The sequence below is a fragment of the Nyctereutes procyonoides genome, unplaced genomic scaffold (assembly GCF_905146905.1).
Source record: "Nyctereutes procyonoides isolate TBG_1078 unplaced genomic scaffold, NYPRO_anot_genome, whole genome shotgun sequence".
Taxonomy (NCBI): Eukaryota; Metazoa; Chordata; class Mammalia; order Carnivora; family Canidae; genus Nyctereutes; species Nyctereutes procyonoides.
In genome coordinates, this window is record NW_026575145.1 from 10,107,685 (window position 1) to 10,128,619 (window position 20,935).

The 20,935-nt window shown below is 33.9% G+C and overlaps 1 protein-coding gene and 1 pseudogene across 1 annotated transcript in view; one reads left to right on the forward strand and one right to left on the reverse strand.

The window, feature by feature from the left end:
- Nucleotides 1-20,935, reverse strand: part of TTC6 (tetratricopeptide repeat domain 6) — a 183,089-nt gene that overhangs the window by 65,447 nt on the left and 96,707 nt on the right. Inside the window, exons 7-10 of the mRNA XM_055309051.1 lie at nucleotides 18,284-18,388; nucleotides 8,288-8,377; nucleotides 5,866-5,940; nucleotides 1,297-1,667 (exon numbers count right to left, since the gene is read on the reverse strand). Of these exons, the coding sequence (XP_055165026.1) occupies nucleotides 1,297-1,667; nucleotides 5,866-5,940; nucleotides 8,288-8,377; nucleotides 18,284-18,388 (641 nt within the window). The remainder of the gene's footprint in view (nucleotides 1-1,296; nucleotides 1,668-5,865; nucleotides 5,941-8,287; nucleotides 8,378-18,283; nucleotides 18,389-20,935) is intronic.
- On the forward strand, nucleotides 14,747-15,179 carry LOC129499510 (prefoldin subunit 1-like; annotated as a pseudogene).

The window sequence follows — 20,935 nt, forward strand, 5'->3', positions numbered from 1 at the left end:
TTCAAGCATAAGTAGCATTCAGGACTTGAATGGCATACTCCCCTAGAGTAGGTCTCTGCTCCACTCTGTCACCCATGCTTACAGAGGTTGTTCCCAAGTTTTTTCAGGAACAATAAGTCACCACACCAAAACATCATTAATTTAACCCTTTTTCAGCACTATGTATAACTTCATAATAATGAAGTTAAACAAAACATTTATGACTCTCTTTTCAACAGGAAAGTCTTCACTTTTCAAAAGGACATAAATTTAATGAATTCTTGTCATCTGGGGATATCTAAAGAGAAATAAAGTCCAGAGTTTATTGCAAAATATTTTGTACAACCCCTCAGTTATAAGAAAGTTAGACCTTGAACACTTAAATATGAACATACCTGGAACTTCAGTTGTTGTCATCTTAGGTCCCTGCACATTTTTTTTAAGATTTATTTATTTACTTTAGAGAGAGAGAGAGAGAGAGAGAGAGATCATACAAACAGGGGGAGGGGCAAAGGGTGAGAGAGAATCTTAAGCAGACTCCCCGCTGAGCAGTGATCAATCTCACAACACTGAGACCACAACCTGAGCAGAAATCAAGAGTTGGATGCTCAACCAACTGAGCTACCCAGGCACCCCATCTCCTTGCACATTTTCAAACATGCTAGATAATATTACTCCCAGGTAAGGAAAAAATTAATTACTTCTATGTGTTGATCCATGAATAAGGACTCACACAACATACAAAAACAGTTTGTCTATCTAGATTACTCAATTCATTAGTTCAAATTTAAAAACAGTTAAATCTCAGCAATCTATTTCAACTTCTGCAAGGGCAATATTTATCTAGAGCAGGGGCTGTTTTTTGGTCTTAAATCACTTCAGAAAAATAACTAAGTAGATTTTATTTCTTTCATTGAGAGATTTCATTTAGCTATCAAATTGACTTAGTTGATGGGATGAGCACTGTGTGTATACTATCTGTTGGCAAATCGAACTTCAATAAACAATAACAACAAAAAATTGACTTAGTTTTAATGTTCCTAAGTCAGCCCCAACTTTAAAATATAGTTTAAACCAGTCATATATTTATATTATTGAATGTAAAAGTAAGGGATTCTTCTATATTTAAAAGTAAAGGATTCTCCTTTAGCTAAGAATTTATCATATTTTCAATGCTGAATAAAATAATAAGTATCTATATAGATAAAATATCTATATAGATATAGATATCTATAACTTCAATTAGTGAAATTATAAGATTAAGACCAAAACCACGATACATTTTTTAAACTATAACAATTATTGATTAAACAAGACCTTTTAAGAACTTTTGGAGGCTTGGATAATTCATCATACACAGCTGTAAGTTTATTGAACTTCAATCTTTTCTTCCATCTCATCTTCTTTTTCTTGGGATAAACAATATAAGTAATGCCAGCTTTTTTAGATGCTTCAATGAGACAGAGTGACAGATCTCTCACAATGCCTCTGTCCTGAATGTTATCTAAGATGCTATCTATATTTTCTTTCTCAGAGGGTTCCTCAGTTTCATTTTTCTGAGTCATCCAATGCTCTAAGTGCTTTGTTTTCTGAAATATCATGTCTTTTATAGTGCTTTGCATGTCATCCTTAATCTCTATTGGAGTTGTGACCTCTTCTTTCTTCAATTCAACTGCAGATTTTACTCTCTTATTAGCAAGGAAACAAAGATAGAAAAACTTAAAATCAATTTTGTTGCTACATGTTTTAAGCTAATTCAGTTACAATTATTAGTTTTATTATCAAAAAATATTAAGTCATATTCTTAATGTCTCTCAAAGTCAGTTTATAAAGTTAATAGTAGGTTGGTTAAAGCACAAGTGCAATAATTTGGTGTATGACATTTTGTTAGCTACATAAAAATAATACTATAAAGTAGATATGCATTAACTGTGATTTTATATAGTCTTAATTTAAAAAGAATGCTCTTTACGTATTCAAATAAAGTACATACTCTACTTTTACTTTTCATGAAAAAAAATTGATAGAGTGGGTAAAAAATATTAAAATGCCTTATCCTATCAAATCAATTTGTAAGTCTATTTTCAAAAGCAGTTTAACAACACTGAATTTCCATACGATAGTATTCAAATATCCTCTACAATAATTTTGCATTCAATATTACAAGCTTAAGAACAGAATTCCAGCCTAATATTTTCTTTTATCTAATCATCAGAGAACCAATTTAACTTAATAATATCAATATTATAATATACTAATAATTGTAAAAAATTTGCAATAATTATGTATTAGTACTTGAAACTCTAACAACACTCATTACTAAAAAAAGAGATATTATTTCCAATCCTTTGATACAGCATTCCCAGCTTTTTTTTTTAAAGAGAAAGATCATGTCAAATTTATTATCCTTAAGTTCACGTTGACAGAAAATATACATGGGAATGTTTCCACCTTTTGTTAAAAGAGCAAGCAGAAAGCATGGTTAGGAAGGATCAAGGGAAGTCTATCTTAACCCATGGACACTAAGGCCTGGTTCTGCTGGTTAATAAGCAGGTGAATGACCAGCAAAAGGTTAATAAATATACGCCTGGCTGATAGGGAAGTGATTATGGTCCTTTTCTTCTTATCATTAAATGTTTCCAGGAATACACAGGCATAAAGCCCTTCCCAAAGAGTAAAGGACGTCATCTCTGCTGGGTGAACCCAGCAGAGCTCCTGCTGGAAGAGCTTGTAGGCAGGCAGACCATTGTCAATAAATTAACTGCACTTAAGTTTGCTAATAAGTAATAATTTGTTATACAAATGTTTTTCTTTATAGCGAAGTTAGGCCCAAATTCCAAACATAACAATGTCACACAAACTAGTTATGTTAAGATACACTAAAGTACAATAGAGATATTGACCTTCCATAATTTACCATACTTCCTCCATCTCAAGAAACTATATGTAACTCACTAAATAATTAAAATATGTAATAGGGTAACACATAGACTATAGAATATTATGGTATGCATAATATAGGTTTATATCAAGAAATACAGATACATATACATAGTATGTGAGACATATAGATATAGATATATCATATGGTACTGGCATAAAAACAAACACATGGACTAACGGAACAGAACCAAGAGTCCAGAAATGTTCCATGTATATATGGTCAACTAATATCTGACACCTTAGAAGCCTAGACAGGAGCAGAGTCTGGATACGATAACTGGTGGTCCAGTCATAACAGTGAGCTTATGATCTCAGTAAGCTCAGACTCCACAAGTCCACATCAGTCTCTGTGATGCTAGAGCAGAGAAAATAGACCATGATTTTTGTTTTAGTTTTTTTATTTTCCATTAATTTTTATTTTTTATTATTTTTTATTTCTCTTATTTTACTTTTATTTTTGTCCTTTGGGCATTTTTCTTTTCTTCTCTTTTTCCTTCATTTTTCTTTTGTCATTTTCCTTTTTATTTTATTATTATTTTCTTCTTTCTGTAAAAAGCCATGGTTTATATAGCCACAGATCCAGCCGGCCAGCAAAATTCCACCAAGCACACACAGTCTACATGGGGGACACCATACACAAGACCATTCCTTCAAGTATAGGAGAAGTAGCTCTTCCATCTAGTCCATAGAAACAAAGGCAGAAAGCCAAGCGAAATGAGGAGACAGAGGAATATTCTCCCAAAGAAAGAACAAGAAAAAACTTCAAAAAAAAAATAACTAAATGAAACAGAGATAAGTAATATGTCTGACAAAAAATTTAAAGTAATCATTGTAAAGTACTCACTGGGCTGGACAAAAGAGAGGAAGAACTCAGTGAAATATCTGGAGAAAAAGATAGAAAATATAAAAAAAGAACCAATCAGAGTTGAAGAATATTATAATAGAAATAAAAAACACAGTAGAGGGAATCAACAGTAGATTAGAGGGGACAGAAGAATGATCTGTGTTCCAGATCATTGGTAATGGAAAGCACTCAAAGCTGAACACCAAAAAGAGAAAATTTTTTTAATGAGGATAGAAATGGCCAGAATTAGACATAAGAAAAGTATGAATTAAAAGATGTAAAATATGGCAACATATGCATAAAATGTGAAGGAGGGAGTAAAAAGGGAAAAGAAAGGGAAAAAGAAAAAGAAAGTTTTTTTTTTCTTTAGAATGTTCTTGAACTTAAATGATCATCAAATTTGTATAGACTGCTATTTACCTTGGGTATTATATATGAGCCTAATGGTAGCTACAAACCCAAAACTTACAGATGCACAAAAATTAAAGAAGTAGAATGGCTATTATAAAAAAGAAAAGAGATATCAAGCGTTGGCAAAGCTATAGGGAAAAGCGAATCCTTGTGCACTATTGATGGAAATGTAAATTGGCACAACCACTGTGGAAAAGAGTATGGAAATTTCTCAAAGAATTAAAAATAGAACTACTCTATGATCAATCCCACTTCTGGGTATATATCCAAAGGAAATGAAATCAGGATCTTGAAGAGATATCTTCACTCCGTTATTCCTTACAGCTTTAGTCACAATAGCTAAAATATAGAAACAACCTAAGTGATCATCAATGGATGAATGGATAAAGAAAATGGATAAAAGAAAAAAAATATATATATATATACACACACACAATGGAATATTATTCAACCACATAAGAAAAGGAAATTCCGCCACTTGCAATAACACAGATGGACCTTGAGGGCATTATGCGAAGTAAAATAAATAAATTAAGTCAGACAGTGAAAGACAAATATTGTATGATCTCACTTACATGTGGAATCTTAAAAACAAGAACATGTAGATATAGAAAATAGGTTGGTGGTTACTAGAGGCAAGGAATAGGTGATGGATGAAATGCGTAATAATGGCCAAAACGTACAAAATTCCACTATAAAATAAGTAAGTCCTGGCGACATAATACACCATAGTGACTATACTTAAAATACTATACTGTATATTTGTAAGTTGATAAGAGAGAGATGTTAAAGGTTCTCATCACAAGAAAAAAATCTGTAACTGTGTGTGGTGATGGATGTTAACTAGACTTGTCGTGGTGTCCATTTTGTGATACATACAAATATTTAATCATTATGTTGTACACTTGCAACTAATATAATGCTATATATCAATTATAGGCCAATAAGAAATCTTAAGGATAGTGTGATTGTACAGGAATATAAAACAGAGGAATCAAAAGGTCGTTAAGAAAAGAAAATGTCAGAAATGAGATAGGAAGCAGGCTAACATGAAGCCTGTTAAAAGCAACTTACAAGCAAGTAGCATAGAGAATCAAGAAAGATTTGTAAGATTTCGAAGAGAAAACAAAAACTGGATGCTAGATGTCAATGCCACCAAGGGTAAGAATCTTCCTCTCCAAAAAGCCTGTGGATTACTGGTGCAGAAGAAAGTACAATGCATTTAATAAGAGGGAGTGTGGATCTAAGTTCTAACTCTGGCATTTATCACTTTCTGACCTTTGCCTTTTCACACAAATAAACAAGGATAATATGTGCCTCAATATCCTTGTCTCAGAATGTTGTGAAGTTCAAGATCAGACTGGAACAGTATCCATGCAAATGTTCCGGAACTGTGAGCTCAATACAAATGTAGGTCAATATTATAATGACTTATAATACACCAGGCAAAGTCAAACTATGAACATGTGATACTCCCAAGAGCTGTTGAAAATTTTAAACTGGCACCACCAACCACAATTTTTACAGGGGCCACCAAACCCACACTTAAATCCAAACTTTTAATTAATTCCGAATGAATCAACAGACTACACTATTTCAGAAAAACAAACAAAAAAGCATCAATAGTGATTATTAATAGAAATACAAACATTTCTTTTGAATAATAAAAACTAAAAAACTTATCATACCTTTAATTGTGGAGATGGTGTGTTGAAACATTTTCGGATATTTTCAAATGATGCAGATTTTCTTAGGAAAAAAAACTGGAACAATCAAATGGTAAATATGCATTGACTTTAGGTACTATTTGGTAAAGTTAAATTTCATATGACAATTGACTAATGATAGCTGCTCAGGTGAATTAATTAAACGCAGAAATGCTCATTAAAATATATGTTCTTATTGATTTTGAAGTCGCTGACTTCACAGAGAAAAGCAGAACTGAAATCCATCAATTAACTTAGAAAAGTGTATAATAATGGAAACGATCTTATTTTTTAAAATTCAACTTGATACAACAAACACCTACCAAAGCATTCTGGTTGGTACAAGTGGCATAGGTGTGTATAAATGTGCCATAAATACCCTGAGCCATTACACCCCTTAGCAAGGAGGCTGCACTAGGGAGACCTGAAGTAACTACTGTCTCCTGAACAGTCACCTCTAATTATGAGCAGCCCCAACCTTTTACTCCACCAGCCCATACACATACCATCACTTACTATGAGAACTATTACATTGAAAGAGTTGGGAAATACTACTATACTAAATAGTGTAGAAAGTACAGAAAAAAATGGACATGTTCCATATTCTCAACCAATATAATAGTGAGAACAGAAAGAAAAGAAAAACTGTAACCCAAAACAGCTGTGGCACTGACTAGAGATGGCATGAATGAATCCTGTGTAAAGAGAACATAGCATAGGGAGGGAGAGGTCAGTCCTCAAGGGGATGGGACCTGGATAGACTGGCTGGAAGGTGGAGCACAGCACTGGCCTGTGAAAGGTAGCAGCATTTCCATAGACTGAGATGGAACTGAGAATATCCCAGGCATATTCTGGGAATATATTCCCCCATATTAGGGAATAGCCTAAATGAGCACATAGAAGTGTCAAAATGTAGGGGATCTTAGTCCCCATGGACTGGTGCAGATGAAGAACAGGGTACATGGAGGTTAGACAAAAGGAGAAGTATAATGGGAAATAAGATAGAAGGTATAGTTGAGGCCAGATTATGAAGCTCAATGAAGCACTTTGACTTTCTTTGGTAGGTGGAGTTCCTAAGTTTGAGACATAAGTGACATAATTATGCCCTAGTTTTATAGCAGGAGGCAGGAGGAGGATGGATTGGAGGCAGCAGCTACTAGAAATGGGAATATGTGATAGGCAGGTGTAAGTACTACAATAGTCCAGAAAGTATAAACGTCATTCCAAACTAGAAAGTGACATTCATTAGTTCAGTTATTTTTTATATGATGGCTACTGCTCTAGGTGCTATGGATAAAACAGTGATGAAGAATGATATAACCCCAGGCTGGTGAAGAATAAAAAGATCAAACATACATGAGGAGAAACATTTAGTAAGCGCTATAAGGAAAATAGCAAAAAGGCAATCTATATTAAATAGAAACATTATCTCCTCAAAATAAAAGAAAGTATTACCTAACTGTATGGGGCAGTTAAAGGAGGAGGCATAAACATATCTTTAACCTAGGTAACTGACTAGAATAGGATTTGATTTGTCGCAAGGCACTAAGACTTTCTATTATGTACCATTCAGCATCCCAAGATACCATCAAGGGAAGCAGAGGCCTGAAGGCAGTAATGAGAGATAAATAAAACTTTCTTGTTTGTGCCCCATGAAGTTTGAGACATTTATTACATCAGTTATATATACTTCGTATTTTTCTTCTTCTCTCAACTTCCCTCAATCACTATCTCTTTTCCCCCAATTACATTCATTATTTAATTAGCTTACTTGGATACACTACATTGATAACAAAGTAATGAGAATGAGTCTAATCACCATTTAGAGAATTCAGTTTTACTGTTTCATGGCCATAATCAATCCCCCCATTTGGTTCAAACATTCACAAATATGTTTTAATCTTGTAAGACCTAGGCAAGAAGTGATAAATGAATGAAAGACCAGAAATTTTCAAAATTTTAGGAAAATTCACAACAGATATTCTGCTACTAATTAGCAAATAACATCTTCTGTGTGTCAGAAAGACAACATATTTGAAAAAGGAGGTGATCACTGGATGGCTCAGTGGTTTAGTGCCTGCCTTCAGCCCAGGGCTGGTCCTGGAGTCCCGGGATCAAGTCCCACATCAGGCTCCCTGCATGGAGCCTGCCTCTCTCTCTGCCTATGTTTCTGGCCTCTCTCTCTGTGTCTCTCATGAATAAATAAATAAAATCTAAAAAAAGAAAAAGAAAAGAAAAAGAGGAAATGTGTCCTCAGAAAAGATACCAATAGTGAACATTCTGAGGCATTTCCCAGACTGAGGAAGCACCAAGAAATAATTTCCAGAAGTACTAGAAATAATTTATCTGAGCTGTAGGAAAATAAAGCAACCAATTCACACTTTAGAATAAAAATTGTACATACCCTAGAGCTGCTGTGCTGATTTAAAATAATGACACTTTCCTTGCTTTCAGCTGAAAATCTCTCAGTTAAAATCTTGCTTGCTTGAACACTCTGCAATAAAAAGTTAACAGTTTTAAAATGTAGAGTGGAGTACTTTAAAAAGCCTAGGATCACTGTTACTTCATGGTAATATACATTACTACCAAAAGAGAAATGTATGGAAAATGTAGAAGTATAGAAAACATTTACCAGAGACACATCAAAAGTCCAGCTATAGCCTTAGCATTTGGCCCAAACCCACAATTGGGCTTCCCTGTTGACCATTAGCCAAATAGATAGTTCTACCTTATTTCTGGTATCACTAATCTTAGGAGCAATCAATGATACTGTGATCTTATAGGTTAGCATTGAATCTATTTAGTATATCAATATCAGAATTATGAATAAGACATACTATTTGGGGATCCCTGGGTGGCGCAGCGGTTTGGCGCCTGCCTGTGGCTCAGGGCGCGATCCTGGAGACCCAGGATCGAATCCCACATCGGGCTCCCGGTGCATGGAGCCTGCTTCTCCCTCTGCCTGTGTCTTTGCCTCTCTCTCTCTCTCTCTCTCTGTGACTATCATAAATAAGTAAATTTAAAAAAAAAAGACATACTATTTGGATTTATCATAAATATAGGACTATTCACTGTCAAATATAATAAACATTCTAAATTCTATTTGAAATGAAAATCTCCTTAAATGTTTTATAATTCAAACTCTTTCCATCAATTAAGTTATATATGTCTGTGTGTGTGTGTGTGTGTGTGTGTGTGTGTGTTATTGTAAGGGGAAACTGCTGCAATCATTACAATTATCATTAAGAGTGTTATTCTTCTATCTTAGAATCAGTGATTTGGATATATAGAAACAACTAGCAGATCCAAGTTTGACATGCTGGTGTATTCATGATGAATTAAATCATTCTGCTACTTTGCTTAAAGGTTAGGTCTCAAACAACCAACATTTCAAATTCAAAAAATATTTATTCAGTAGGAAATTAGCTCTTTAAAATACCATGAAATTACTACTGAGAATGGAATAGATATGGAGAAGCTATGGGTAATTTAGGAATCCCTAGCATTGATTATATTCATCTTCTATTGTATTTTTATAATGTAGCTATAGTACTGTGTAAGGTAAGAGAAATACTAAACATAGCAAAGGAATACTTGGGTTGCCATTACTCTTCAAAGATAAATTATGTGATACACAAGAGACTTTGGAACTATTTTGTCATAAGTTTACACAAAATATTCAAATATGATGGAATAGCACCTAGTGTATATTTAAGGAAATACTTTTAATAAAAGGACAAAAGCCTTAATACTGTATTTTACAGATATCAAAATAGCAAAACTGACTAATAATCAATGGTTACTTTTTTCTTTTCTTTTCTCTTTTTTTTTAAGAGAGGGAGAGAGAGAACTCCAGTTATTCCAAAGCATAAATAAAGAGAAATTTGCAGCTAGACACATCATAGTGAAAATAGAGAAGAAAAGAGAAAAACATAAAAGTAGCAGTTTTGGAGGAAGCAAGGAATCTATTGTCCTCAAAAAATTCGCATTTAAGGCTCACTTCCCAACAGCAATAGTGGATGCCAGAGAATATTAGAACATCATTAGTGTAATAAAAGAAAACATCTGCAATATGCATCATACCCAGGTATAATCTCTCTCAAGAATGAGCTAATATAAAGACATTTGAAATAGAAAACCAAGATTTTCACCAATTGCAGTTGTCTCACTTCCCTTAAAGCAAATTCTAAAGGGTATATTTCAGGCAAAGGGTAAAATTATTCTAGGCCTCACGTTCTAAGATACCAGAGGAAAAAAAAGAAAAAAAGAGAGGGATAAATATATGGGTAAAATAAAAGAAATATTGTACAAAATGATAATGTTTTTAGAGCTTTAGAAGATAAAGATCTAAAAATATATCAAAGTAAGAACATATTAAGTCAAGAAGGGATAAATGGAATTGAAAGGTTTTAAAGTCATTGTATTTTCCTGGAAGAGTATAAAGGTACTGATTAACATAAGATTTTAATAAGTTAAAGTTGTGTATTCAGGGAAAGTACCATAAGAAAAAGAAATAATATATTTATTTCAAAAATAGGGATAATGAAACACAATTTATCAAAACAGTTGAAAAATAAAAATAAGACCAGAATATAATACATCTAGACCACTGATTTAAAAAAAAAAAAAGGAACAACAAAAAAGATAAATTTAAGAAAAGGAATAAAAGAAGAAAATGAGGGATGCCTGGGTGGTTCCATGGTTTAGTGCCTGCCTTTGGCCCAGGGCATGATCCTGGAGTCCCAGGATCGAGTCCCATGTTGGGCTCCCTGCATGGAGCCTGCTTCTCCCTCTGCCTATGTCTCTGCCTCTCTGTCTCTGTGTCTCTCATAAATAAATAAATAAAATCTAAAAAAAAATGCAGAAAATGAAACAAAGGCAGGGTTAATAAAAAACATAAATTTTATGTAGTAATCACAATACTGATAGTTAGGTATCAGTATTGTAAAAGGTAATCATGTTAAAATTACCTTTAAGACATAGGGCACACAGACTTTTGTATCTACATACCATTTCCAATTCAAAAGAACTTTGCACAAAGGATTCTTTGAACAAAGGCCTGATTCCAGTTGGGATGGATGAAAAGTTTGTGGACCATTTTTTTATGCTAGAAAGTCCTTTTGAATCCTTTTTCTTCCAGTCATTGGGTATGAACCACCACCAGCACTGACTTTCTTTTCAAACACCTCTCTAATGGATTATACCATATCACCAGTTGGAACCAGTCCTGGTTACAAACCAATAATAGTCTTACTACAATTCTTCCTTCTGTTCTGAAACTTCTGCCCACTCTCAATACTCTATACTCACATTTTCTAAATACAAAGGCAGAAAAATACATGCCCCTACTTTATAAAAAGAGTTTGGAAAATACTGCACTCATTACAGTATATTGCAGTGATATTACATATGACTCATATTACTGCCCAGCTGGGTCAGTTCAGTCAGAAGCAGATGCTACCAGTAGAGGCTACAGCGAGAGAGAGCAGTAGGAAATCTTCAGACTGTGACACAGTCAGACACCTGTAAAAGGGGAAGAGAGAGGAAGGAATGAGTAGGAAGAGCTTCAGATCACAGAACAGTTCTGAGATTCAGCCAGGGTGATGGAAAATTCCTGAGCCAAAGCTGCTTATTAAAACAATCCTACATCAAGCAGGTATGGGTCAGCGCTAGCAGACCCCTTGTGTTCAGTCACTGGCTAGGAGCAGCCCAAGAAAAAATGGCCTTGGAGTGAATGCCATGACAGATCTACAGGACAGCAGCTGGAGGCTGGCAGTTAAGTATGCTTATGTCAACAGATGTGAGTATCACATTTTCATGGATGCCATGCCTACTTACGCAAATTAATATTCACCAGTCTTACACTAAGGCAATCTTTTATATACTCTATGAGCCTTCTTATTTTAGCTCATTACATATTTTTTCTCAAAAAAAGTATTATCTTCTTAAATAAATGAAAAGGAAATGCAAATATACACAAAAATCTTCCAAGATTTAAATTACTTATGTACTTTGATCAGGAATTCCAAATAGAAAAATACACGTGTGTATACAAAGATAATATGTGCAAGTGTGTGGTTCCTGGGAAGGTTGTCTTTGTTTTGGTTTTTGTTGTTGTTTTGTTGTTGGGTTTGTTTGTTTGTTTGTTTTGTTTCTTATGATGCAGCCTCAGCTGAGATCCTGTCCAAAACCACATGAGAGATCTTGAACCAGAACCTACCTGTTAGGCCAGAAACTGTGGACTCCAGATCCTCAGAAACTGTGTGAGATAATAATAGTTTATTGTTTTAAACTGCTAACTTTGGGATGTTTTGATCTGCAGCAATAGATAATTAATATACCCTTCTAAACTGGGTTAGTGGCTTTTAGTGCCAGGAAGAGGTAAGGAAAAGAGTAATAAAAAAAAATGTGGAAAAGGGGACTTTTTTTGAACAGGGGCAAAATTAGTATCTCTCTCGGTTCATAGGAGGGTCAAATAAGATAATAAACATGAAGTGCCTGGCATAGTGTCCAGCTCACAGTAAATAATAAATGAGAATCAGCAGAGGTTATATTTTAAGCAAAAACTCAAAATGCAGAATAACATAGATTACATGATTCCATACATGTCAAAACGTTAATTTGCATACACTGGCATTACATAAATGAAAAAATGTCTGAAAGGATACACACAATACATTTAATAATAGTTAACTTCAGAGACAAGAACTGGGAAAGGACAGCATTCAAGGTGGGGAGTGTTCTTTATGCCATACACAGCTGTATCATTCGATTTTTTTCTAAACTAAAGTGTAGTATTCATATACTACTTGTGAAAGTTCTTAAGTAATTGGTCTTGTTACTCAGAATAGCAAAAACAATAGTATTACTAAAGAAAATAATAGTGGTTTAACAAAAGACAAAATAGACTTTTTAAAACAGACACCACAAAATAATAATAACCAAATTAACCATATGCTACTTAATGTGGTTCATCTGGAAAAAAAAAAAAAGAAAAACAACAAAGAATTAAAATGAAAATATTCCTGAACACAAACAGAAAAGAACACAGGGCTAGCCATAGTACAGTAGAATTCCAGCATTAAAAAAAGCCAAAGTAGGTCATTTAAAATTGGTTAGAGACAGAATTGATAATAAAGGTAAAACACTGCTAAATTCATAATAAAGATAAAACAGCTTCTAATCACATAAAGTAAAAACTCCTGTTAACACGTGAAGAAATAGATAAAACACAACTGCCCTGAAAAATCCCCAAAGGTGTTTTTTTTAATTATTTTTAATTAATTTATTTATTTTCTTAGTAATCTCCACATCCAACGTGGAGCTTGAACCCACGACCCCAAGATCAAGAGTTGCATGCTCTTCCAGCTGAGACAGCCAGGCATCCTACACATGCAGTGTTTTTTAGATCAAATCAAACAAATATGCTACATAAAAATGGAATAATATGACAATATAACAGCCATATCTATTATTAATTGTGCACTAACTATTCATTAGGCAATATACTATATAGTCTCATTAAATTCTCAGAACACCCATTTTACACATAAAAAAACAGACTTCCAGAAACTAAGACACCAGTCAAGATTACCTAGAAAATAAGTGGGATTTGAGTCCAAGATGGATTGGAAAGCCTATGCTCTGCTTAGTGCTACCACAACATAAAAACAGTCATGACTTAAAATACTTTTAAATTCATAGACAAATACTGGGACATATTGGTTTCAGAAGGAAACCATAAAACAAATACCAATGAATTCCAAAAAACTGGTATTCTAAAGAATATATTTTCTTATATAAAAAAAGATAAAGAATAAAATTAAAATAATGCCAAGTCAAAACAGTTTTAAAAAACACTTTCCCACATAAATCATGTATCAAAGATAATGAAAACGAGTATAGAAATTATTTAGAAAATAAATGAACAAACTATAAATAAAAATTTATGAAATAAGATCAAATTCTTACATGGAAATAAAGTCATGAAGGACTTATATTACTTTAAAAAATAAAAATGAGGGATCCCTGGGTGGCGCAGCGGTTTGGCGCCTGCCTTTGGCCCAGGGCGCGATCCTGGAGACCCGGGATCGGATCCCACGTCGGGCTCCCGGTGCATGGAGCCTGCTTCTCCCTCTGCCTGTGTCTCTGCCTCTCTCTCTCTCTCTCTCTGTGACTATCATAAATAAATAAAATTTAAAAAATAAAAAAAATAAATAAATCTCAAAAAAAAAAAATAAAAAAAATAAAAATGAATTAAATAAATTGTAAATCAACACAAGAAATTAGAAAAATGCCCAACAGGAATGTCAACATTCTATAGAGAGCAGGAAGCCAACAACCAAAAATTTTTCAGAAAGAGAAGTAACAAAAATTCAGAGTAGCAAAAATTGAATTAATCCAGAAGTTTTTTTTGGTCAAAGACGATAGATTGAACTTATTTGGTTTTTTTTGTTTTGTTTTGTTTTTTGTTTTTTGTTTGTTTTTTTGGCTGACAGGCCATGATTTCTAATAACTAGGGGATCCTACATTATAAACTTTGCTAAAAAAATTAAATATGGTTTTATACTGGGGTGAGTATAGTAATTTGACAATTAGAGAAAAGCATTTGGGTTTGGGGGGTTGGTTTTTTTTTTTTAAGATTTTATTTATTTATTCACAAGAGACACAGAGAGAGGCAGAGACATAGACAGAGGGAGGAGAAGCAGGCTCCATACAGGGAGCTCAATGTGGGACTCAATCCTGGGACTCCAGGATCACATCCTGAGCTGAAGGCAGGCGCTCAACAGCTGAGCCACTCAGGCGTCCCAAGAGACTAAAGCATTTGTAATTGAGAACAAGAGAAGAGACGGAGTGAACCAAGATGGCGGCTCCCATGGATCTGGAGTTGAACAAGGCCTTCACAGAACTTCAAGCCAAAGTTATTGACACTCAACAGAAGGTGAAGCTTGCAGACATACAGATTGAACAGCTAAACAAAACGAAAAAGCACACACATCTTACAGATACAGAGATTATGACTTTGGTAGATGAGACTAACATGTATGAAAGTGTAGGAAGAATGTTTATTTTTCAGTCCAAGGAGGTAATTCACAGTCAGCTGTTAGAGAAACAGAAAATAGCAGAAGAAAAAATTAAAGAACTAGAACAGAAAAAAATCCTACCTGGAGCAGAGTGTGAAGGAAGCTGAGGACAACACCCGGGAGATGCTGATGGCACGAAGGGCACAGTAGGAAATCTCCAGCCGAAGCTTCCTGCCCCCTCCCATTCCTGGCAAGGGCAGGTGGGGGGCCCATGTGGAGAAACTTCTCTACTGCCCGGGTGGACTTTTTATTTGGATGATCTCATAACCCTGTGTTTTCCACTTCACCATGATACCCTTTCAGACCCCAGTTCTGTATTTTTATCCTGGCTCTGTCTGCCACCCCTGTCCAGAACACTTTTCTCCCTGGGGGTGAGTCACAAACTCCCAGGAGAGAGAGATGGGAGCCATACAGATAGGGGAGCTCTGCCCAAGCCTATGAACTAGTTATGCTCCTTAGACCAATAAAAGGCATGTGTTCCCCCGACCAAAAAAAAAAAAAAAAAGGAAAGAAAAAGAAAACAAAAGAAGACAAAAAAATTAAGTTCATTTCTAAAAATTCTTTTTTAGGAAGAAAAAATTCTCAAAAATATGATTAGAAATGGGAAAGAAAATGATACATTAGAAATGGAGATTAAGACTGAAGAGAGACTTACAAATGCTGCATATAATTTATACATTTCAATCAAATAGATGGCTTTCTGTAAGAATATATGTTACCAATTGACTCAAGAAAAAGTACTTAACATTGAACAACCCAAGAAGAAGGAACCCTCATGCACTGTTGGTAGAAATGCAAACTGGTGCAGCCACTATGGAGAAAACAAGTTGGAGGTTTCTCAAAAACTTAAAAATAGAAGGGTGCCTCACTGGTCAGTCAGTATAGCATAGGACTCTTGATCTAAGGGTGATGAGTTTGAACCCTACAGTGGGCATAGATTTTTTTTTTAATTCAAAACAGAATTACCATATGACCAAGTATGAATCATTTGGTATTTACTCAAAGAATGTGAAACACTAATTGGTATTTACTACTGGGTACTTACTCAAAGAATCTGAAACATTAAATCAAAAAGATCTACATTCTCCTCTATATTTGTTGCAGCATTATCCACAATAATCAATTTACAGAAACAGCCCAAGTGTCTATCAATAGACGAATGTATAAAGATGTGGTATATATGTGTGTATATATATATGTATATATGTATATATGTATATGTTTTTATGTATATATACATATATATATACAATGCAATATTACTCAGCCATAAAAAAGAATGAAATCTTGCCATTTGCAACAATGTGGGTGGAGCTAGAGAGTATTATGCTAAGTGAAATAAGAAAGAGAAAAACAAATACCATATGATTTCACTCATGTGGAATTTAAGAAACAAAATGAACAAAGGAAAATAAGAGAAAGAGAAAAACTAGGAAAGAGATTCAACTATAGAGAACAAATTGATGGTCATGGCAGGGGGGAATGGGAGAATGGGTGAAATAGGTGGCAGAGATTAAAGAATACGCTTATGATGAGCACTGAGTAATGTACAGAATTGTTAAATTACTTTATTGTACCCTTGAAACCAGTATAACACTGTATATTAGCTATACTGAAATTAAAATAAAAATAAATTAAAACAAATAAAAAACATTGAACAACCCAAAAATTAGAAAAGAAAAAATTCTTTTTTTTCAATGAGTTAAGCATAAATTTATTCCAATATTCTTCTGTACATATGTTTGCAAACATTTACATCTTAATGAAGGAAGATGTTACTTGAAAGCATATTAAACTCAGCTTAGTTTCAATGAGCTAAGCGAAGGACTATTTTTTAAGTTTTTGTTTAAATTCCAATTAGTTAACATACAGTGTAATATTATAGAAAATAAATATTCTAATTGTCAATTACCTTCCCAAATGGTTCAAATGTCTCCATGAGTTCTTCCAAATTTTCTAGATTATTTTTATGCTATATCAATTTCAGAATATTTTTAAAAATGAAATGTTACCCAATTAACTTAGAATAAACCTAATAAGAGAGTCCAATGAAGGATAAAAAAAGACATTTCATACATATTTCACCATGAATACATATTAAAAATAAAATATTGCCTAACAGAATTCAACATAATATTTAAGCATAATACACCATGACCAAGTAATCTAAAAAATGCAAAGATGTTTCAATATTAATATTTAAAATAGGTCAAATATGAATGTGATTCCATCCCTGCCTTGGTTGCAGGGAAGCTAAGATGTAAATTGATTATTCCATTTCAAGCAACAGCATATATGGACAGACATTTTTAATTTAATTTTACCTCTAACTCTATTACACTATTACCCTTCTTAAGCTCTCTCTATGATTTCTTCTAATTTTGTTTTATTGTTTTCAGATATGAGTTTTAGTAAGGTGCCTAAAGTCCCATACAAATAAAATAATCCTAAGTACTATTAGAAATTTATGCACAGTAATGTCCATCACAGAATTTTTTTAAGAAGAAAAAACTAGGGCAGCCTCGGTGGCTCAGCGGTTTAGCTCAGCCTTCAGCCCGGGCATGATCCTGGAGACCCAGGATCCAGTCCCTCGTCGGGCTCCTCAGCCTATGTCTCTGCCTCTCTCTCTCTCTCTCTCTCTCTCTCTCTCTCTCTGTGTGTGTGTGTGTGTGTCTCATGAATAAATAAATAAAATCTTTAAAAAAAAAGAAATATGTTAAAAAAAAAAGAAAAAACTAAAAAGGAAGAAGAAAAGGGGAGGAAAGAGATAGGAAAGAAGGAGGAAAAGGAAAAATTTTTAAGGATGAAAGAAAATGGACCAAAAGGCAGGCAGTTATTGTCTTGCAGAAGAATAATAGGTGAACTGGTTTTCTTCTCTTGATTTTTCTAATTTTTAAAATAATCAATATAACACAAAATGAGAGCAAACACTCTGTAAGGGAAGGAGAAACAAGAGTCATAATGTATTGGGTGATGTCAAGCTTTTTTTAACATTAACTAAAAGTGCAGTTTAAAAAAAGCAAGCAAAAATGACATGAAGATCTTCTAAACAACCTGAGTAGTTCTATATCTTGGAACTTTGGTCAAATAAAATATTTTTTCAAAAAGAAAACAGAATAATCTTTACTGGTGAGGTAATATGGATAAGTACAATGCTATAGTACCATCCAGTCATTCTTAATTATGGCAATTGCTGTCTGACAATTTATATAACAATTGTCCTGTAAATTTTCATGCCATAATCACTATACAATTTAATTATTAAACAACAGAAAAAAAAATAAACAACAACAGAGAAAAGTCATTCTGTGTGTTACCTCATATTCTGAATATAGAGTTTCCTTCATAATAGATACTGGAACAGAGAATTTGGGTGAAGTTGGATTCCAAAACAACTTTGTACATTCTGGATAAGCAGACACCTTTGAAAATAAAATAAAAGGCTATTAGAAACTAACAAATGATCTCTAATGTAAAAATCCAAACTCCCATCAGAAGTGTTTTAACTGGCCAGATAGTGACTTGATTGGTTCCACAGCCTCTGAAAGTCTGAGAAAGACAACTTTTCATATCCATCAGATTAGCAGAAATGTGAAGTTGGCAATTCCAACTGATGCCAAGGATGAGGGGAAACTAGTACAACCACACTGGAGGCAAACTGGCCATTTCTAATAAAATAGAAAATGTATATGCCATATAACTCAGTAATTTCACTTGCAGAAAAATATTCTAAAAAAATTCTAATATATCTAATATATCTCTAATATGCATGAAGAGATATGCACAAGGATGTTCATACAGCATATGAAATAGCAAAACACAAAGCCCGATCTAAATGTCCATTAATAGAAAAATGGATGAATAAAATATGGCATATAACTAACGCTATCAGGCTATTCAAGCCCCAAAATTATAAACCATAGATGAATCTTAGAAGCACAGTACTGACAGTATAATAAGCAAATTTTGGAAGGATGCATACAAAATAGCATTCTTTATATAAATGTCACTAGAACACACAGAACTGTAGTATTTATTATTTAGTGTCACAAATATATCTAATAAAGTATAAAATAATGGACTAAAAAATCACAATTGTAACAGTAACTGCCCTTGGTTAAGGAGGAAGAGAAATGGAATTGGAAAAAAGTATAAAAGGACTCATTATTTTTAAATTTTCTTTTATTTTAAAAAATCAGAAATAAGAGTGACAAAAAGTTAGCATCAATTCTTGATAAAGTGTCCCCAAGTGTATGTTAGTTTGGTTTCTATAATTGTTTGTTTATTCAAACTTTTTCAAAATAAAACTTAAGCATAGGTGAATTTTTAGGAAGCTGAAACTATTCTGTATGATACTGGAATTGTGGCTATATAACATTATGCATTTGTCAAAACCTACTGAGCTTTAGAGCACAAAGAGTGAAACTTTTGTGTGTGCAAATTTTAAAAAATCATTTAGGAAATCAAGAGGAATCCCAGGATGGAATGCAGAATATAACATAACAATCTAATTCTATTATAAACATATGAAACCACCTCACTGAAAGGAGTAGGGGGAAAAGTTGCTGACCTTAGTAGCTTTGGAAATGAGTATAGTTTACAAAAGTAAAGGCAAAAGAAATTGTACATAACATTGTACTTTAGTTGGTGAAGTTACATCCTACAGAAATATGATATTTCTATACGGGAACTGAAGAGTTAAGTAAATGGATGGAAGATGGTAGAAGCCAGGGTTATCCCTGTTGGATTAGGAGTTTAGAAAAAAGCAAGGGAGGATGATCACGTGGTAATGGATTAGAGTTGGAGACATCAGTATGAACTCATGTTTAGCTTAATTTAGGCACAGATGGTTACATGTAGAAATATTTACAGGAGTTAGTATATCATACATATTTCCTTGCTGTGTCAGCTAAGGAGGCCTGGAAGCAACATGCCCCGGTACCAACAAGCACACCTAATGCCTAGATCTTGGTTTCTAATCACATTCTCCAATAAAGTGAACTGTGATTTCTTGTGTAAATGGTTTATCCTATGGACTGGGGCAGGAAATATAAAAGGTGAGCCTGTTTTTCAAAAACAGTGTTTAAAAAAATCTCACTAACAAATTACCACTGGGTGGTTTAAACTAACAGAAATGTATTCTCTCACTGTTCTGGAGACTAGAAGTCCCAAATCAAGTTGTAGGAAGGCCCATGCTCCTTTGAGGGCAGAATCCTTCCTTGCCTCTTCCTAGCTTCTGGTGGTTGCCATCATCCCTTGACATTCCTTAGCTTGCAGCTGCACCATTCCAATCTCTGCCTCCACTGTCACATGGTCTTCTTTCCTGTGTGGTCAAATGGCATTTTCCTCTTATCAGGACCCCGTCCTATTGAATTTAGGGCCCACTCTAAATCCAGGATTCATCCCAAGATTCTGAATTATATCTGCAAAGACGTTATTTCCAAATAAGGTCACATTCACAGGTATTGTGGATTAGAACTTGAACATATCTCTTTGGGGCCACTATTTAATCTAATATTATCATATTAATAATAGGGAAAACAGGAAAACAGGATGTGTAGTATATGGCAAACCTCCATACTACCTTTGTAATTTTTCTTTACTCTAAAACAATTCTACAAAATAAAGTTCATTATCAATAAATAATAATAATAAAGCAAACAATAAAAGAGAAAATTATTTTTAAAAATAGTCAGAGACACTGGGGTGCCTGGGTGGCTTAGTCCTTTGAGCATCCAACTCTTCATTTCAGCTCAGGTCAATCTCAGAGTTGTGGGATTGAGCCTACATCAGGCTGTGCACTCAATGGAGAGTCTGCTGGAGATTCTCTCCCTCTCCCTCTTCCCCTCCATAAAAGGAGGCATAAAAACTAATCAGGCATTCATGACAAAATCTTCAAGAAAATGTGGTAAGATTTTTAAAATAACAGCTGTTTGAATGCATGGTATAATTATTGATAATTATATTTC